The sequence below is a fragment of the Staurois parvus genome, unplaced genomic scaffold (assembly GCF_062004578.1).
Source record: "Staurois parvus isolate SC_StPar_1 unplaced genomic scaffold, SC_StPar_1.0 ptg000544l, whole genome shotgun sequence".
Taxonomy (NCBI): domain Eukaryota; kingdom Metazoa; phylum Chordata; class Amphibia; order Anura; family Ranidae; genus Staurois; species Staurois parvus.
This window is the reverse complement of record NW_028318340.1, coordinates 8,417,837-8,435,214: the sequence shown is the minus strand read 5'-3', so window position 1 is coordinate 8,435,214 and position 17,378 is coordinate 8,417,837. Positions and strand designations below refer to the sequence as shown.

Below are 17,378 nucleotides of genomic sequence, written 5' to 3'. Positions count from 1 at the left end.
CTCTGGTCATCTCCTGTACTGTGTCCGCAGTCTCTGGTCATCTCCTGTACTATGTCTTCTGGTCATCTCCTGTACTATGTCTGCAGTCTCTGGTCATCTCCTGTACTATGTCCGCAGTCTCTGGTCATCCCCTGTACTATGTCCACAGTCTCTGGTCATCTCCTGTACTGTGTCCGCAGTCTCTGGTCATCTCCTGTACTATGTCTTCTGGTCATCTCCTGTACTATGTCTGCAGTCTCTGGTCATCTCCTGTACTGTGTCCGCAGTCTCTGGCCATCTCCTGTACTATGTCTTCTGGTCATCTCCTGTACTATGTCTGCAGTCTCTGGTCATCTCCTGTACTATGTCCGCAGTCTCTGGTCATCTCCTGTACTATGTCCGCAGTCTCTGGTCATCTCCTGTACTGTGTCCGCAGTCTCTGGTCATCTCCTGTACTGTATCTGCAATCTCTGGCCATCTCCTGTACTGTGTCCGCAGTCTCTGGTCATCTCCTGTACTGTGTCTGCAGTCTCTGGTCATCTCCTGTACTGTGTCTGCAGTCTGTGGTCATCTCCTGTACTGTGTCTGCAGTCTGTGGTCATCTCCTGTACTGTGTGCGCAGTCTCTGGTCATCTCCTGTACTGTGTCTGCAGTCTCTGGTCATCTCCTGTACTGTGTCCGCAGTCTCTGGTCATCTCCTGTACTGTGTCCGCAGTCTCTGGTCATCTCCTGTACTGTGTCCGCAGTCTCTGGTCATCTCCTGTACTGTGTCCGCAGTCTCTGGTCATCTCCTGTACTGTGTCCGCAGTCTCTGGTCATCTCCTGTACTGTGTCTGCAGTCTCTGGTCATCTCCTGTACTGTGTCTGCAGTCCATTGGTTCAGAATATTTTTTTCTTGTTTTTCTCCTCTAAAACCTAGGTGCGTCTTATGGTCAGGTGCGTCTTATGGAGCGAAAAATATGTTATATTATCCATCTTTTTAATATTTGTTACCAGACTCTATGATTTTATGGATATTTATTCTTCTCTGTCAATCCACTAGCCAAAAAGTAATGTGTGTTATTAATATATGTTCTTTGTACATGATTTTATTTTATTTTTTTCTTAATGGGAGTCTCCTTTGTCCGAATCTTGAAATTATGTTTCCTTTTTTTTTAAAGATATTTTAAAAAATTCAGATATTGTTCCTATGCACCTCACGTGCGGGTATGTACACCACTTACAGACGGTATTTCATCATTTGAAAACCTCCTGGCCAACACAATTCTCCGAGTCTTTGTCTGGGTGATAGCCTGCATTACCTGCTTCGGCAACATCTTTGTCATTGGAATGCGATCATTTATTCAATCAGAAAACAAGACTCACACTATGTCCATAAAGATCTTGTGCTGTAAGTATACACATATTCACGGTCAAAGGAATAACATCTTGAAAATATAAAAGTGGTGGTTTGCTGCTTTCATTGCCAGATTAGAGCAAGCTCTTTATCTCACATAAAGTATAACTCTGGACAAAATAAAAAATGAGAAATGTGATGTAGTCTCTCACTAGCATTAATGCATCAGTTTTTTGTGTCTCCTTTATCACATACTTATTTCCAGCAAATATGTTATTTTTGTATTTCCTGTAAAGGGCCATGCTCTCCAGTAAAAGTGTCAGTTAGTGGGGTTGGGACAATCTATATTACCGTTGCAAGGGTGCTTACAACTATCAGCTTTCATTTATAGGATTCAAACTCATTTTCTAAATGAAAACAAAACTGTTGTTATAACTGCCACATATGTGTTAGCTGAAATATAGCTTTAACCACTTGCCCTCCAGAGGATTTACCCCCTTCCTGACCAGGCCATTTTTTGCAATTCGGCACTGCATAACTTTAACTGACAATTGCGCGGTCATGCAATGCTGTACATAAATAGAATTTGTCCCTTTTTTCCCACAAATAGAGTTTTCTTTCGGTGACATTTGATCACCTGTGCATTTTTTATTTTTTTGCGCTATAAACAAAAGAAGACCGATACATTTGAAAACAAAACAATATTTTTGACTTTTTGCTATTAAACATGTGCAATAAAAAAATTTGAAAAATCAACTTTCGGCATAAATTTAGGCCAAAATGTATTCTGCTACATGTCTGCTACTTGAAAGTTATAGCATCTACAAATGGCGGTATATATACTGGAATTTAAATTTTTTTTATACTAGTAATGGTGGCGATCAGCGACTTATAGTGGGACTGCGGTGGGCATTCTGACACTGGGGGGAACTGACTAACTGCCGCTGACATCCCCAGTGACACTAATGCAGTGATCAGTGCAAATAAAAAGCACTGACACTGTACTAATGACACTGGGCAGGAAGGGGTTAATATCCGGGGCGATCAAAGGGTTAATTGTGTGTGTTTTACTGTGTGTGATGTGCGCTGTTTTATCTATGAGAAATTCTGTCTTTTATTTCTCTGCTGTGCAGAGAAATACAAAACAGCATGTCCTTGCTGGTAGGAGGGAGACCTGTGTTTACACAGAGGTCTCTCCCCTGTCAGCTTTGCACGGCGATCGCAGGGTGCCGGCGGGGAATCTCCAGCCGGGACCTGGTCATTGACATTCCTAGCCGCCAACGTGCGGGTAGGATGGCGCGCACGCCCGCTCCCTCCCCAGAAATGCAAATCATGTATATATTTGTAATTTTGCACAGATTTGCCACCCTGTAGCAGTAGTTCTACTATAGGGTGTCGGGGAAGCGGTTAATCTGTTTAGGTCTTAAAGTCCATTTATAACTACATGTCAATCCAAAGCTGGCCATACAGTGTTATTTTTTCTTTCTTTTTTTTCATTCAACCAGCAGATTCCTCCACTGATACAAACGACGTAGATGGAGGAATCCCCATATTTGTTACTAGCCAACCTACTAGTTACACTTTCCACTGTAGTGCTCCAGCTTTATTCAGGTCCAGGAGCCTTTGCATCTCTCTCAGTACAGATTTCCTTTATAATAGGTCATTTGAATACACTTAATACAGTATATGGATATATTGAATATACAGTACAAAGATCAATGTCATCAAACTGCCTACAGTACATTGAAACTTTCACTTCTGTTCTCCCCAACAGGTGCTGACTGTCTGATGGGTGTCTATCTGTTTTTTATTGGAGTGTTTGATGTTAAGTACCGTGGACAGTATAAAAAGTATGCCTTGCTATGGATGGAAAGTCTACAATGCAGGAGCCTTGGATTTCTAGCCATGCTGTCTACAGAAGTATCTGTTCTGCTTCTGACCTATTTGACTTTGGAGAAGTACCTAGCTATTGTATTTCCATTCAGCAACATTCGTCCAGGCCAACGGCAGACATTTATAATTTTGATGACGATATGGGTCATTGGATTTATAATTGCTGTAGTTCCATTCTGGAATGAAGACTTTTTTGGAAATTACTATGGAAAAAATGGTGTTTGTTTCCCTTTGTATCCAGATCAAACCGAAGAGCCTGGAGGCAAGGGATATTCTTTGGGAATATTTCTAGGTGAGTTATATTTTCATTTGCAATTTACTTCTTTCTTGTGAGGGTCAATAGTTTTCTTTACCTAAGAAAAGAGAAGATGGATATGCACCAATTCACTTACCAGATAAAGAAACATGTTTCTTCTGATCTTGGTGCTGTCCAGTAAAATTTGCACTGATTCTGCAGTACAAATTCAACCAATCGCAAGTTTTTCAATTCAGTACCAAGTTCCACATTAACTTTACATAATATGCCAGCAAAGTAATATGATTACTATCCCAATTATTTCACATGGAGTCAGGAAAGGAGTCCATAGCTCTGTATAAGTTTTGACAGGTCATTTTATAGATTATGTGGGGCTTTCTCTCCACAGTTCCAGCCAGGGGTGGACTGACCATTCAGACACTCAGGCACTGCCCGAGGGCTCCTGGTCAGTAGGGGGCCCCATGAGATGCCCCTAGTACCTTTCATAGGCTTTTTTAGGTGTAGTTTGAGTGTGGGTGAGGACACAGGGGCCCCATGATCCCCTATTGTCAGTCATGAGTTGTCAGTCCGCCCCTGGTTCCAGCATTAGAACAGAGCTGTGCTGAAGAAAGAAATGAAGAAAACATTTGGCTAGGATTTAAAAAAAAAATCATTTGGTATTTTACTAGAATTAATTAAAAACTGGAGAAATGCAAAAGACGGTTTGTCAGCACCCAGCCGCATACTTACATACTGTACATGTGTGATTTCTCACACAAGAAAACTGAAAAATAAATAAATTTATAAATTGTCAGTATGATAAGAAAAATAAAATGATGTCTTTAAGTGTGATAAAAATTGTGCATCTTTATAATGAATCAAAGTTATACACATGCAAATCAATATATATCATATTTTCTAATTTGTACAAATACAGAGCAAAGAACAAGTCATCCATCACTATGTTAGACCATGTGACGACAGGTGCCCGGTCATACCGGGTGTGACGTGCCATGTGATTTTTCATGCGATGTAAATTTCAAATCGCATGGCAAGTCGCACCCTATTGTCTGCAATTAAAGCAGTCATGTCTGTGTGATTCCAACTTGGTCGGAGTCACACCAATTTTGAAAGTAGTGCATGCACTACTTTAGGTGCAGAAAAGAAAACAAAACCTCAGCGCTCAGGACTTCCTATTTACCACACAAATCCCCGTGGGATGCTGCTGTGCACAGGTACAAAAGACCAAAAAAACTTTTAACAATGAAAACCAGCGCAAACCCACATGGTCAATTACATTACTCAGCTTTAAAAAAACATTACTGTGCTGATAAAGATATATATAATAAATTATATATAAATAAATTGATATATAAAAAAAATATATAAACATTAGAATCATAAGTCCAGTGACAAAAAAATCAAGTGACAAAAAAATCAAAAAAATCCCAAAAAATATATATATATAATTACAGTCCCGTGACAAAAATAAAACAAATTAAATTATAATTTTCATTTGGTTCTTCCGTGTTACTGATCCCTTCACCATGCACCAGTGCAGAAATCAACATTAGCCGCACTCACCAGATATTGGTGAGTCACACGCCTTTCAGGATTATTAAGGGCTCCTGGACCCCCTTTACTTTTTGTGAGACCTCCAAGTGCTGTTTCCTCTTATGTCTAGGTACCTCTTCTGCTTACTCCTCTCACCGAATCCCCCAAGGAAAATCAGGAAGAAGAAAAGACCATAGCGTGATACCGTAGTAATTTCTCCTCAAAATAATCTCTCCAGACCACTCACATTCTTTTGCGGGATATAGCCCGCCTTTTATTCAAAACAACAGTGATTTTCTTCCAAAATGATCCACTTTTCATGTACACCGATTTTTGTAAGAGACCCCACAGTTTAGTGTGCAGCAGGATGGCAGACCTCAGCTACAGACTCATCTACTAAGCTAAGATGGCCCCTTGGAACGCACCGCTCGGCGTGCGCTCCACTCACCGGAAATGACGTCAGACGACGGACCAGGCAACCGGAAGTGCGTCAACGCGTTTCACCCCACCCACAGGGCGTTATCAAGCTAATGTTGATTTCTGCACTGGTGCATGGTGAAGGGATCAGTAACACGGAAGAACCAAATGAAAATTATAATTTAATTTGTTTTATTTTTGTCACGGGACTGTAATTATATATATATATTTTTTGGGATTTTTTTGATTTTTTTGTCACTTGATTTTTTTGTCACTGGACTTATGATTCTAATGTTTATATATTTTTTTTATATATCAATTTATTTATATATAATTTATTATATATATCTTTATCAGCACAGTAATGTTTTTTTAAAGCTGAGTAATGTAATTGACCATGTGGGTTTGCGCTGGTTTTCATTGTTAAAACTACTTTAGGTGCGACTTGCATAGACATCTGTGTCTTACAAGCCGCAGATGTCTTGCAAGTCGCACATTGGATGAATGACATCCAACTTTGAAATCCTGTGACTTCACTGTGACTTCGATGTGACCAGGGACTAAATATATATGTATTGTTTTAACGTAAAATGGTAGTATTATGAAATATACTCTAAACGTACATTCACTGGATTCAGATGAATGCGGTTATTTTCTATCATAGCCAAGTGTGGGTTTTTCCTTCAGCTAGTGAGCCATTATTGGCTTTATCCTACAGACATGTTTCCATATCAGATAATATGACACAAGCTTTTACTGGTGGTTATTGAGTTTTCCTTAAGCTGGCCATACATGGATCAAAATGTAGCTGGTTCAGGAGGGGCTGGTAACATTTTTGATTCATATATGGCCACTGCAGTTGAACAGAAGTTGATCTACCAATTGACTTCTGTTTAATTGCCCTGTTAGGAAAAAGCTGCTCGATCAGCACTGCAGACTAGAGATTGCAACGCTGATCTGTGTATTCTGCCCGTGAGGAAGCCTCCTCTCTGTCAGAATACAGTGACTCAGTCGGGAGGATTTCCCCATCCAAGTCAAATGTGCGGATATTGGAATAAAAAATTAAAACAAATGAGACTCATCTATGGCCAGGTTTAAGCTCTGGCAGGAAATCTCAGGTGATGTTCATGCCAGGGGATGGTCATATGTTCTGATCAATGCTTACCACAACATACACAATTAGATGGAAAGAGAAAGAGAGAAATACTGATATGTAAAACACAGATTTTCCAGTCAAGAGTGCTATATTTGAGAAACATTGGCATTTCTAATGATTCCCTTTAAGAGTGCTAAATTCTGCTATATTCCTGCCCTATTAGAGAAAAACTGCACTTATTGACATTGCATGCTGCCTTGGATACAGTGCCCTTAAGCCCCCAAAGGTAACACCCACCCACTAATGACACTGAAGTTAGTGGAGTGCATGTACCTGCTATTCAGCAAAGGTGAGAGCTATTCGAAGGGTCCAGGCGCAGAGTATAGGAAGCCATTTGGTTTCTACCAGAGCACCGTACAAGGGATGGTGGGATTTGCTAATGACAACTCCATGATGGCAACCCTTTGACTCACCCAAGCAGCTACCAGGAACAGGGGCGGACTGACCATTCGAGCACTCGGGCACTGCCCGAGGGCCCGGGGTCAGAAGGGGGCCCCATGAGATGCCCCAGGTACCTTTCATTGGCTTTTTCATAGGCCTTTTTGGGTGTGGGCGAGGACACAGGGGCCCCATGATCCCCTATTGCCAGGAGGCCCCATGAGTTGTCAGTCCGCCCCTGACCAGGAACAAAGTACAGGTGTTCAGGAAACAGTGTCTTGCACTATAGGGATGTTGACAACTCACAAAGGAAAGCTGGAAGCAGAGAAGAGTGCATGGAATCACAGGGGTATGAAGCAGGCTGGAATGCATGGGGGGTCACAGATACGGGTTGCAAACTGAAGTGCACTGGGGTAACAGATGCAGGATACAATCTGGACAGCACTGGGGTCACAGAAGCAGAGTGCAAGCTAAAGTGCACAGGGTCACAGGAGCAGGGAATACACTGAAGACCTGTGAAGCACTGCGGAAAGCGGTAGAGGTAAACCGAGACACTGAGGCTGCTAGTGTGTGGACACATTGCTGGAATGTTGAGCCACATGCCAGCTAACTGTTTATGAAAGTATCCCCTCCGTGCTTGGCTGCAGTGCTGGCAGAACCCAACAGTCAGCTACCCTGCACAGGGTGGGAGACCCATCGCCAGAGTGCAGAACAATTTGGTGTGACATAAATGTAGCTTCTAATGCTTTATCTTTTATTTTTCATAAGCTAGTTGACTGGTTAGAGCATAACTATTATTACAAAAAATAAGCAATATACTTTAAATGAAACACTCTAGATCAGTTTATTGATGACATTTTTTTTCTTTTAAATTCATACTAATAGGTGTAAACCTGGTCGCGTTTATTATCATAGTCTTCTCCTATGTCAGCATGTTCTGTTCCATACAGAAGACAGCTCTGCAGACGTCAGAAATTAGAAGCCACATTCACATGGATGTTGCTGTTGCCAACAGATTTTTCTTCATAGTGTTTTCAGATGCCGTGTGTTGGATTCCTGTGTTTCTTCTGAAGATTCTTTCCCTGTTCCATGTAGAAATCCCAGGTATATTCAATATAACCAAGTGTTTTACATTTTACAGCATGTCCAGGTATTTATATCCATAAATAATTTAAATGAACACATATACTTAATTTTGTTATTCTGTGCCACAACATGTCATATCTGTATCTGCAGAACAATTTATAAAATGCTTTTCAGACCATCCTTAAATTTGGGATCTCCAGGAACATCTTATTTCTGATCCTATACCAGATAGATAGCTAGATAGATAGATAAATAGATAGATAGACAGATCGATAGATATGACTGGTGAGCATGGCCAGTGCTAGACTATTTTACGTCCTAGGCAAGACCAGCTACTTGGGCCCCCCCCCCAAAAAAAAAATCAGTAGAAAATATTAAATCAACAAAACATGAAACTGCAAATTTTCTTTCAATGTGCAAAAATAAATACCATAAGATGCCACCAGTACCAATAATAAAAAACAAAATAGCTGTATTAACCAATCAGACAAAGAAACAAAAAAAAAGAGACAGTTACAAAATTCCACAGTGATCAGCAGCCGCCAGCCGGCTTGTAGTAAGGGTATGAGTCTGAGAGGAACACTAGAAGGGGTGGCAGCCAAGCTGATACACTGGCCCAAGACACCTGGCATCTTCCTCTGTCCTTCCTTCTTCCCCCTCTGTCAGCCCTTCCCTCAGTTGAAGGATCATTCATGACTTGGTGGCATCCCACAAGATCAATCAGCATCGGCTTCCCTCACCCCGACCATTGTTTGTCCCCTCAGCTCCATGACCCGCCATCCTCCTAGGCTTGGACCACCTCTGATAGCTCCTGCTAGGGTGCAGAGTCAAGGCTGCAGCTCTCAGTGAGGACAGGCGGCCTCCCAGCACTACACCACTTCCCTCTCATACACATCATGCCCTGATAATCCTACTAACATAGGGTTAACCCTGTAACCAGAGCACACCCCCATCTATTTTTTGGCTTAAGCTGTGTAGAAGAAGGCAGATCCAGCATTAGACATGCCTCACTAGCCAGCTTCCTGTTGCTGGAGGAGTGTGTGTGCCAGTGTTTGTACCGGAGATGTACGGCGCATCGACTGCTGACCACCTGGGCTAATGTCATCACTTCCCATCTTAGGGGGAGATGACACTTCACTGCTACAAGAATAAACATATTGGGACAACCCTCCAATTCATTGGATTCAGGTGTTTCAATCACCTCCATGGCCGCAGGTGTATAGAACCAAGAATCTAGGCACACAGACAAACATTTGTGAAAGAATGGGTCGCTCTCAGGAGCTCAGTGAATGAAGGCATGGTACCGTGATAGGTTGCCACCTTTGCAATAAGTCCATCCATGAAATTTCCTTGCTACTAAATATTCCACAGTCCACTGTTAGCGGTATTATAACAAAGTGGAAGCAACTAGAAACAGCAACTCAGCCAAGAAGTGGTCGGCCATGTAAAATGACAGAGCGGGGTCAGCGCATGCTGAAGCGCACTGCGCACACATCGCCAACTGTCTGCAGAGTCAATAGCTAAAGACCTCTAAACTTCATGTGGCCTTCAGATTAGCACAACAACAGTGTGTAGAGAGCTTCCTCAGCTCTGAGGAAGGGGACACGTCCTCAAAACACGTCAGCAGGCCAACCTCACCACCAGTCGGACACTCTGCCATCACGCTGAGCCATTCCAGTGACTTTATAGGCTTTTTTATGCACCTCATTTTGTAAGTATGTTTTCAGTTTTTAAAAATTTTATATAAACGTTGGATAATGTGCTAGGTGCTTGCACCACCTGTGTGCTTCTTTTCCATTTTTGGTTTGATCTCCCAGTCTGAGGAACGTTGCATCACCAAGATTTTATTCCAAGGCCATCATACATCTCATTCCTTGGTTTCTTCCTGGCATTGACCGCTTTGAGGCGCTGTGGAGTTAGTGCATTCAGTCCAGTCAAACATTCCCATGGACTCCACCTTGTGGACAGCCTTCCCAGAAGAGTTGAAGCTGTTATAGCTGCAAAGGGTGAGCCAACTCAATATTGTACCCTACGGACTAAGACTGGGATGCCATTAAAGTTCATGTGCGTGTAAGGGCAGGCCGACCAATACTTTTGGCAATATGGTGTATATATATATATATATATATGTGTGTGTGTGTGTGTGTGTGTGTGTACTAAATCAGGGATAGGCATCCTTTGAGAGGTGGAGATCTACCTGAACAACATGAAAGAGATCAAAGATTACTGGGGTTCAGCGCCATTTTAAAAAAAATTAATTAGCAAGGCCTAACTAAATAGCAAGGAAAATGTAGAGAACATTTTAAAACAAATGTCACTGTAAAAATGCAAACTTAGCCTACATTAAAAATGAACAGTGTCAGTCAGTAGGGCAGTGGAAGGTGTCAGTAGGGCAGAGGCTGGTATCAGTAGGGCAGTGGATGTGTCAGTCAGCAGGGCAGTGGATGGTGTCAGTAGGGCAGAGGTTGGTGTCAGTCAGTAGAGCAGTGGATGGTGTCAGTAGAGCAGTGGACAGTGTCAGTAGGGCAGAGGTTGGTGTCAGTAGGGCAGTGGATGGTGTCAGTAGTTTTTATTTTTACATTTTTATTTTTCAATATTTTTCACAATTTCTTTAGGAGCCCTTTTGAAAGGGGGGCACTTGGGGGAGGGGCCTGGTAACAGAAAATTTGGAGGAACAAGGATGGGAAGGACAGCCGGGAGGCCTTTACTAGAACCGATCCCCTGGATTTTCCTCCTGTAAATTGGTAATTGGTTGCTAGCAACCAGTCACCTGCGGGTTAATGTGAAAAGTTAATTTGGCCAGCTCCTCCTCCCGCCTTCTGCCCTGAGCTGTGCTGTCTTCCGCTCTCTGCTGTGCACTGAGAACATCAGCAGCAGTGGAGGAGGCTGAAGGAAAGGGGACCTCTTCGCAGTCTACCTGTCACCTGCCCTGTCAACAGGTAGACCGTGATTGACAAGTTGCCGACCCCCGTACTAAATGGTTATGTGTGTGAACAGGCTGTGAGACAATTGTGCAGAGTAAAGATACCATCATTCCCTCATCATTCCAGGGGAACTTTGCAGAGAAGTGAAGAATTCATACAAGAGGTCCATAGGCCACACAAAGAGAGTGCTGCCCTGCCCTGCACCCAGGCTCCCCTAGGTGGCAGTGCGCCCTAGAAAGCTGCTTAGCTTGCCTAATGGAAGTATCTGCTCTGCTGGTGGGTTTATCATTTTGGATCATTATCCTTTATCAAACACTTCTGGCAGCCTGAAGGTGCTGAAAGACAAGGGGGCTGCTATTCAGTTCGGTTAATGACCTCATCCTTCTGACAAAATCTAAAACTTACTGACTCTTACTTTTAAACATCTCAACAGCCCACAGAAAAGATTGTATTTGTATTATAACCAAAACATTAGCAGTTGGAATTGCCAATAAAGTGCTGGAATTGCAAGAGATGGAATAGTGAAAGAGCGGAAATGTATAAACTTATTACAAGACAATTTTATGGTACAGTTTATAGATGCCCTAGAAATTATGCTCTCTGGACCTATTAATCTCAAGCAATAAGGAGCTTATTACAAATGTTCATATAAAAGAAAATCTGGGTAGCAGTGACTATATTATGATATGATTAGATTTAATATGAGTTGTAAAAACACTTAATTTTGAGAGAACACATTTTCCAATGCTTAGGGCTCCTATCCAAGAGTTACACTGGAAGGTAATATTTTCAGCATAGAACAAAAAGCAAAAATGGGAATGTTTCAAATTGACTGTATGCAAACACACTGCAAAATATATCCCAATATGTTTAACCACTTCAGTACTGGACACTTTCACCCCCTTCCTGCCCAGGCCAATTTTTATCTTTCAGCGCTCCCACACTTTGAGTGATAATTACTCAGCCATGCAACACTATCCAAATGAAATTTTTTCCATTTATGTTAAAAAAACTAGAGCTTTCTTTTGGTGGTAATTAATCACAACTGAGTTTTTTCATTTTTTCCTAAATAAATAAAAAATGACCACAAATTTGTAAAGAAAAATGTATTTTTCTTAGTTTCTTTTATGAAATTTTGCAAATAAATAATCTTTTTTTATAAATTTAGGCCAAAATGTGTTCTGCGTCTTTAATAAAAATAACCCAAATCCGTGCATATTATTTAGTCTGTAGGAAAGTCATAGAGTCACAATTTGTTTGGAATATGAAGAAATTCAATTTATTTTTTTTGACATACTGTCCGCAGTGCACTACAGCATCATAATATAACTGGAGTGGCAGTATGAGTCATAGGGAGTCAAATGTTAAATAACATGAATGGCTATTTTCTAGGCCAATAGGTAAAGGAATATCAAAAGGGCATGAGAGCTGGGCATTGTCCTGAGGAACTTGCACCAAAACAAAAAAAAAAAAAATTCAGTTTGGTGGCGAGCAACAATTCTAATAAAAAATTAAAAGGCATTGGGGTTTCCCTAAAAACACATACCAGACCGTTATACTCAATAGGAATCTGGTATGGATGTCAGGGGGGACCCTATGGAAAAAAAATGGTTGAACCTTTGTCCTGCTAACTTGAAGTCATGTCTCCACGTTCTTGATCTTGTCTTCATATTGCAAATACTGCCCTCCTGAACCTTATTTACACCCTTGATGTGTTTAAAGGTTTCAATCATATCTTTCCTTTCCCTTCGTTCCTTCAGACTGTACATATTAAATCATTTTCGCTGCCGCCTCACAGCTTTTTAAAAGTTTCAAAATGCTGGGAGGAGAGCATTCCAATCATGTGACTGCTGGGACTGGCAGTCACAGCGATCACATGATCAGAAAGCTCCTGATTGCAAGAAGGCCTCAGGAGTTTTGTGATACCCACCAGTAACTATGCTGGGAGTGTGAAGAGTGAGCGATCTCAGCACAGAAATGTTTATATTTAGGGCGGATATACAGTATACAGCCTTTCTCCGTTAAAGCCCACCCGCTAAAATGTGTATGGCTGGCAGGAACAGGTTAAGTTTTTGGAATCTCTCCTGATATGTTTTATCCCTCAGATCTTCCACCATTGTGTTAGTTGTCTTTGGACTTGTTCTATCTTATCAATATCTTTTTGTAAGTGACCATAGTGACACTGTACTGCTCTGGGGAGGTGATTAGGATTTTATTTTTGTTACACTAGGATTGCTTATTACAGTGATTAGCAATCATGTTAACTCTGTGAATGGCATACATTCATGTGCCATTGTGTAATATTGCAATACCTGTGATTAGTCAGATATTATGTGGTACAGGTCTGCTGTAATCAGCCCTGTACCATGTGATCGCTGTGACCCATTATAGAGGTCACGATAGTGCACACCTATCTGAATGTATCAGCCTGTAACTCCCACTGTGCACTGTGGTCCCAGACATTTAGCCATTTAAACACAATTGTGTGCTCTCTTTTTACAGGCTGCATTTTTTATTTTCTTTTTTAGGCATTTTAAGGTGCTAATTCTGGTTCAGTAATTTCCTTTGCATTTTATTTACAATCTAGTTTTTAATTCCTGCAAAAGCAAGTTGTAAAAGACAGAAAAATATATTACATAAACTAAATCTTACAAAAAAATAGATAACAATATGATAAATGTAATTTTTTGTTATAACTATTTATGAAGCACCAGGCAAATCAGGAAAACAGATGGCGTATATTATAGCAAAATGTGTTTAATGAAGGAGATTCAAAATATACTTTATGTAAATCTCTTTATCCAGACAACAATTTTGTGCATTATTTGGAACATATGTTGGTATATTATTTTCATTTGGTTGTAGATCAAGCACATCTTAATGTTCTGTAACGGCAATGTTCCCACAATGACTTCAACCTGTTCATGTTTTCTTGTATTTGCAGGAACTGTAACTTCTTGGATTGTGATATTCATTTTGCCGGTTAACAGTGCCCTGAACCCCATCCTGTACACATTAACTACAAGCTTCTTCAAAGAAAAACTGAAACAGCTACTACATAGACAGCGTAGGAGATCCATATTTAGGAATGAGCGGAAGAGTTTGTCCACGTCACTGGTATGGAACGAGGAGCCTATTGTCCAACATTCCAATCTTAAACTTGGGTTTCTCCATAAAAAGACTGCTGGGGAAACAAATATTAAGACAACATGATATACAGAGAAACTTCACTGGACAATGCCTCAACTTATCACACCTACCTTTATCTCTCTACGAGAAAAAAACTAAAAATATGAATGTTTCGGAAACATTTACATGTCCACTCACAACTCTTTTTCAGATGGGAATGGAGAACAATTGCGATCAAATTGCCTTTACCTGTCCAGATAAAGATTGTCTTTACTGGAGCCATTTTGCTACCATCATTCTAAACTACCAGTGAAGCTATTGTGCTATTTTCCATACTGGGCTTTTGTACATTTTTTATTTCCATCCAGTTTGGCCTCTTTTCTTAAAACATTAGCAGACTTTGAAATGCAGTTTCTAAAGACTCAATAATGTACAGTATAATATTCTCCTTATAGGAGATACTAATTATTTAGAGTCCTGTTAAACAACTGCTTATTTATACATAGAACTATTTCTATATTCCATTGTTACATTTTGTTAAGAAGAAGAAATGCAGTTTACTATACAATAGGGGACAACTATGTGCAGTATAAGCTAAATGGACTGTGTTAAATCAAGGAAAATCTATGGAATTTCTGCACAGTTGACTGTTTTACAGGCACAAAATCTCAGGAGAACATTAGCGGTCTGTAAAAACTCCATATGACCAGCAGACATATCACTAGGTATGCTTTATATGTATGTGAGTATATGAAATACTTACCAGGGCAGTAATAAAGGGAGCCATTCACCAATAGGCCTTTGTAATAATATCAATGTCCAATCCCGACTTATTATGATAGTGCAGCTTTACCTCTCAGAAATTGCTTGATTTGTATTATTTGCTTGCATTCTCTCCTTGTCAGAGCAGACAAGTAAGCTTGAGAGTCTGCATCTTGCTAGAAGTCAACGTTAATAACAGACATCAAGAAAACCAAAGGCTATGTTAATTGACAGTTTTGCCCTCATCTAGCAGTCCAGACCTAGTGCCAACTATCAGCCCAAAGGATATCTAAGCCAAAGAACATTTATTGTTTTTTTTATCACAGCTTACTATTCCTTAGATGTGGTGGCTGTATTTGTTTAAATTTTTTAGGCTATGAACACTTTTATCAAGTACAGAGAATAGCTGTTCGCCTAGCCAGAAATGCAGTATCCTTATTATGGCTCCCTTCATACATACTGAGGAATAAGTAAACTTAGCCACCATAGGATGGGAAGCATACTCTTTGCAGGATTATCAGGTAGACAAACAAATTTAAAAAAAATTGCACTGGTAAGCTGCAATATATTACTTTCTGGGAGGGTTATATACACTTTAAGCCTGAGCTAGATCAGCCTCCCTGGGGACCTTACAACCTGACACAAAGCTGACATTTCCAATCTGATTTATCTCTGTGAGTACAGAATAATAACAGCACACACACCAATCCTTGAGAAATAAGGTTGCACAATTTTAGCAATTTGTGAAATTCTTACTCATGTCTGTTCCTGAATGGCCCACTTCAGGTGTGTTTTCTATATATCCATTAATGTTTCATTATATATAGTCAGGTCCATAAATATTGGGACATCAACACAATTCTAACATTTTTGGCTCTATACACCACCACAATGGATTTGAAATGAAACGAACAAGATCTGCGTTAACTGCAGACTGTCAGCTTTAATTTGAGGGTATTTACATCCAAATCAGGTGAACGGTGTAGGAATTACAACAGTTTGCATATGTGCCTCCCACTTGTTAAGGGACCAAAAGTAATGGGACAATTGGCTTCTCAGCTGTTCCATGGCCAGGTGTGTGTTATTTCCGCATTATCCCAATTACAATGAGCAGATAAAAGGTCCAGAGTTCATTTCAAGTGTGCTATTTGCATTTGGAATCTGTTGCTGTCAACTCTCAAGATGAGATCCAAAGAGCTGTCACTATCAGTGAAGCAAGCCATCATTAGGCTGAAAAAACAAAACAAACCCATCAGAGAGATAGCAAAAACATTAGGCGTGGCCAAAACAACTGTTTGGAACATTCTTAAAAAGAAGGAACGCACCGGTGAGCTCAGCAACACCAAAAGACCCCGAAGACCACGGAAAACAACTGTGGTGGATGACCGAAGAATTCTTTCCCTGGTGAAGAAAACACCCTTCACAACAGTTGACCAGATCAAGAACACTCTCCAGGAGGTAGGTGTATGTGTGTCAAAGTCAGCAATCAAGAGAAGACTTCACCAGAGTGAATACAGAGGATGCACCACAAGATGTAAACCATTGGTGAGCCTCAAAAACAGGAAGGCCAGATTAGAGTTTGCCAAATGACATCTAAAAAAGCCTTCACAGTACTGGAACAACATCCTATGGACAGATGAGACCAAGATCAACTTGTACCAGAGTGATGGGAAGAGAAGAGTATGGAGAAGGAAAGGAACTGCTCATGATCCTAAGCATACCACCTCATCAGTGAAGCATGGTGGTGGTAGTGTCATGGCGTGGGCATGTATGGCTGCCAATGGAACTGGTTCTCTTGTATTTATTGATGATGTGACTGCTGACAAAAGCAGCAGGATAAATTCTGAAGTGTTTCGGGCAATATTATGTGCTCATATTCAGCCAAATGCTTCACAACTCATTGGACGCCGCTTCACAGTGCAGATGGACAATGACCCAAAGCATACTGCAAAAGCAACCAAAGAGTTTTTTAAGGGAAACAAGTGGAATGTTATGCAATGGCCAAGTCAATCATCTGACCTGAATCCGATTGAGCATGCATTTCACTTGCTGAAGACAAAACTGAAGGGAAAATGCCCCAAGAACAAGCAGGAACTGAAGACAGTTGCAGTAGAGGCCTGCAGAGCATCTCCAGGGATGAAACCCAGCGTCTGGTGATGTCTATGCGTTCCAGACTTCAGGCTGTAATTGACTGCAAAGGATTTGCAACCAAGTATTAAAAAGTGAAAGTTTGATTTATGATTATTATTCTGTCCCATTACTTTTGGTCCCTTAACAAGTGGGAGGCATATATGCAAACTGTCGTAATTCCTACACCGTTCACCTGATTTGGATATAAATGCCCTCAAATTAAAGCTGACAGCCTGCTGTTAAAGCACATCTTGTTTATTTCATTTCAAATCCATTGTGGTGGTGTATAGAGCCAAAAATGTTAGAATTGTGTCCATGTCCCAATATTTATGGACCTGACTGTATATATATATATGAAATATTAATTTAAAGAAAATATTTCACAAATGAAACATGAAT

The 17,378-nt window shown here is 40.7% G+C and overlaps 1 protein-coding gene across 1 annotated transcript in view; it reads left to right on the top strand.

The window, feature by feature from the left end:
• RXFP2 (relaxin family peptide receptor 2) overlaps positions 1-15,693 on the top strand; it is a 367,668-nt gene extending 351,975 nt beyond the window's left edge. Inside the window, exons 15-18 of the mRNA XM_089690886.1 lie at positions 1,140-1,369; positions 3,090-3,500; positions 7,834-8,052; positions 13,903-15,693. Coding sequence (XP_089547012.1) covers positions 1,140-1,369; positions 3,090-3,500; positions 7,834-8,052; positions 13,903-14,171 — 1,129 coding nt within the window. The 3' untranslated portion in view covers positions 14,172-15,693. The remainder of the gene's footprint in view (positions 1-1,139; positions 1,370-3,089; positions 3,501-7,833; positions 8,053-13,902) is intronic.
• The last annotated feature ends 1,685 nt before the right edge of the window (positions 15,694-17,378 follow it).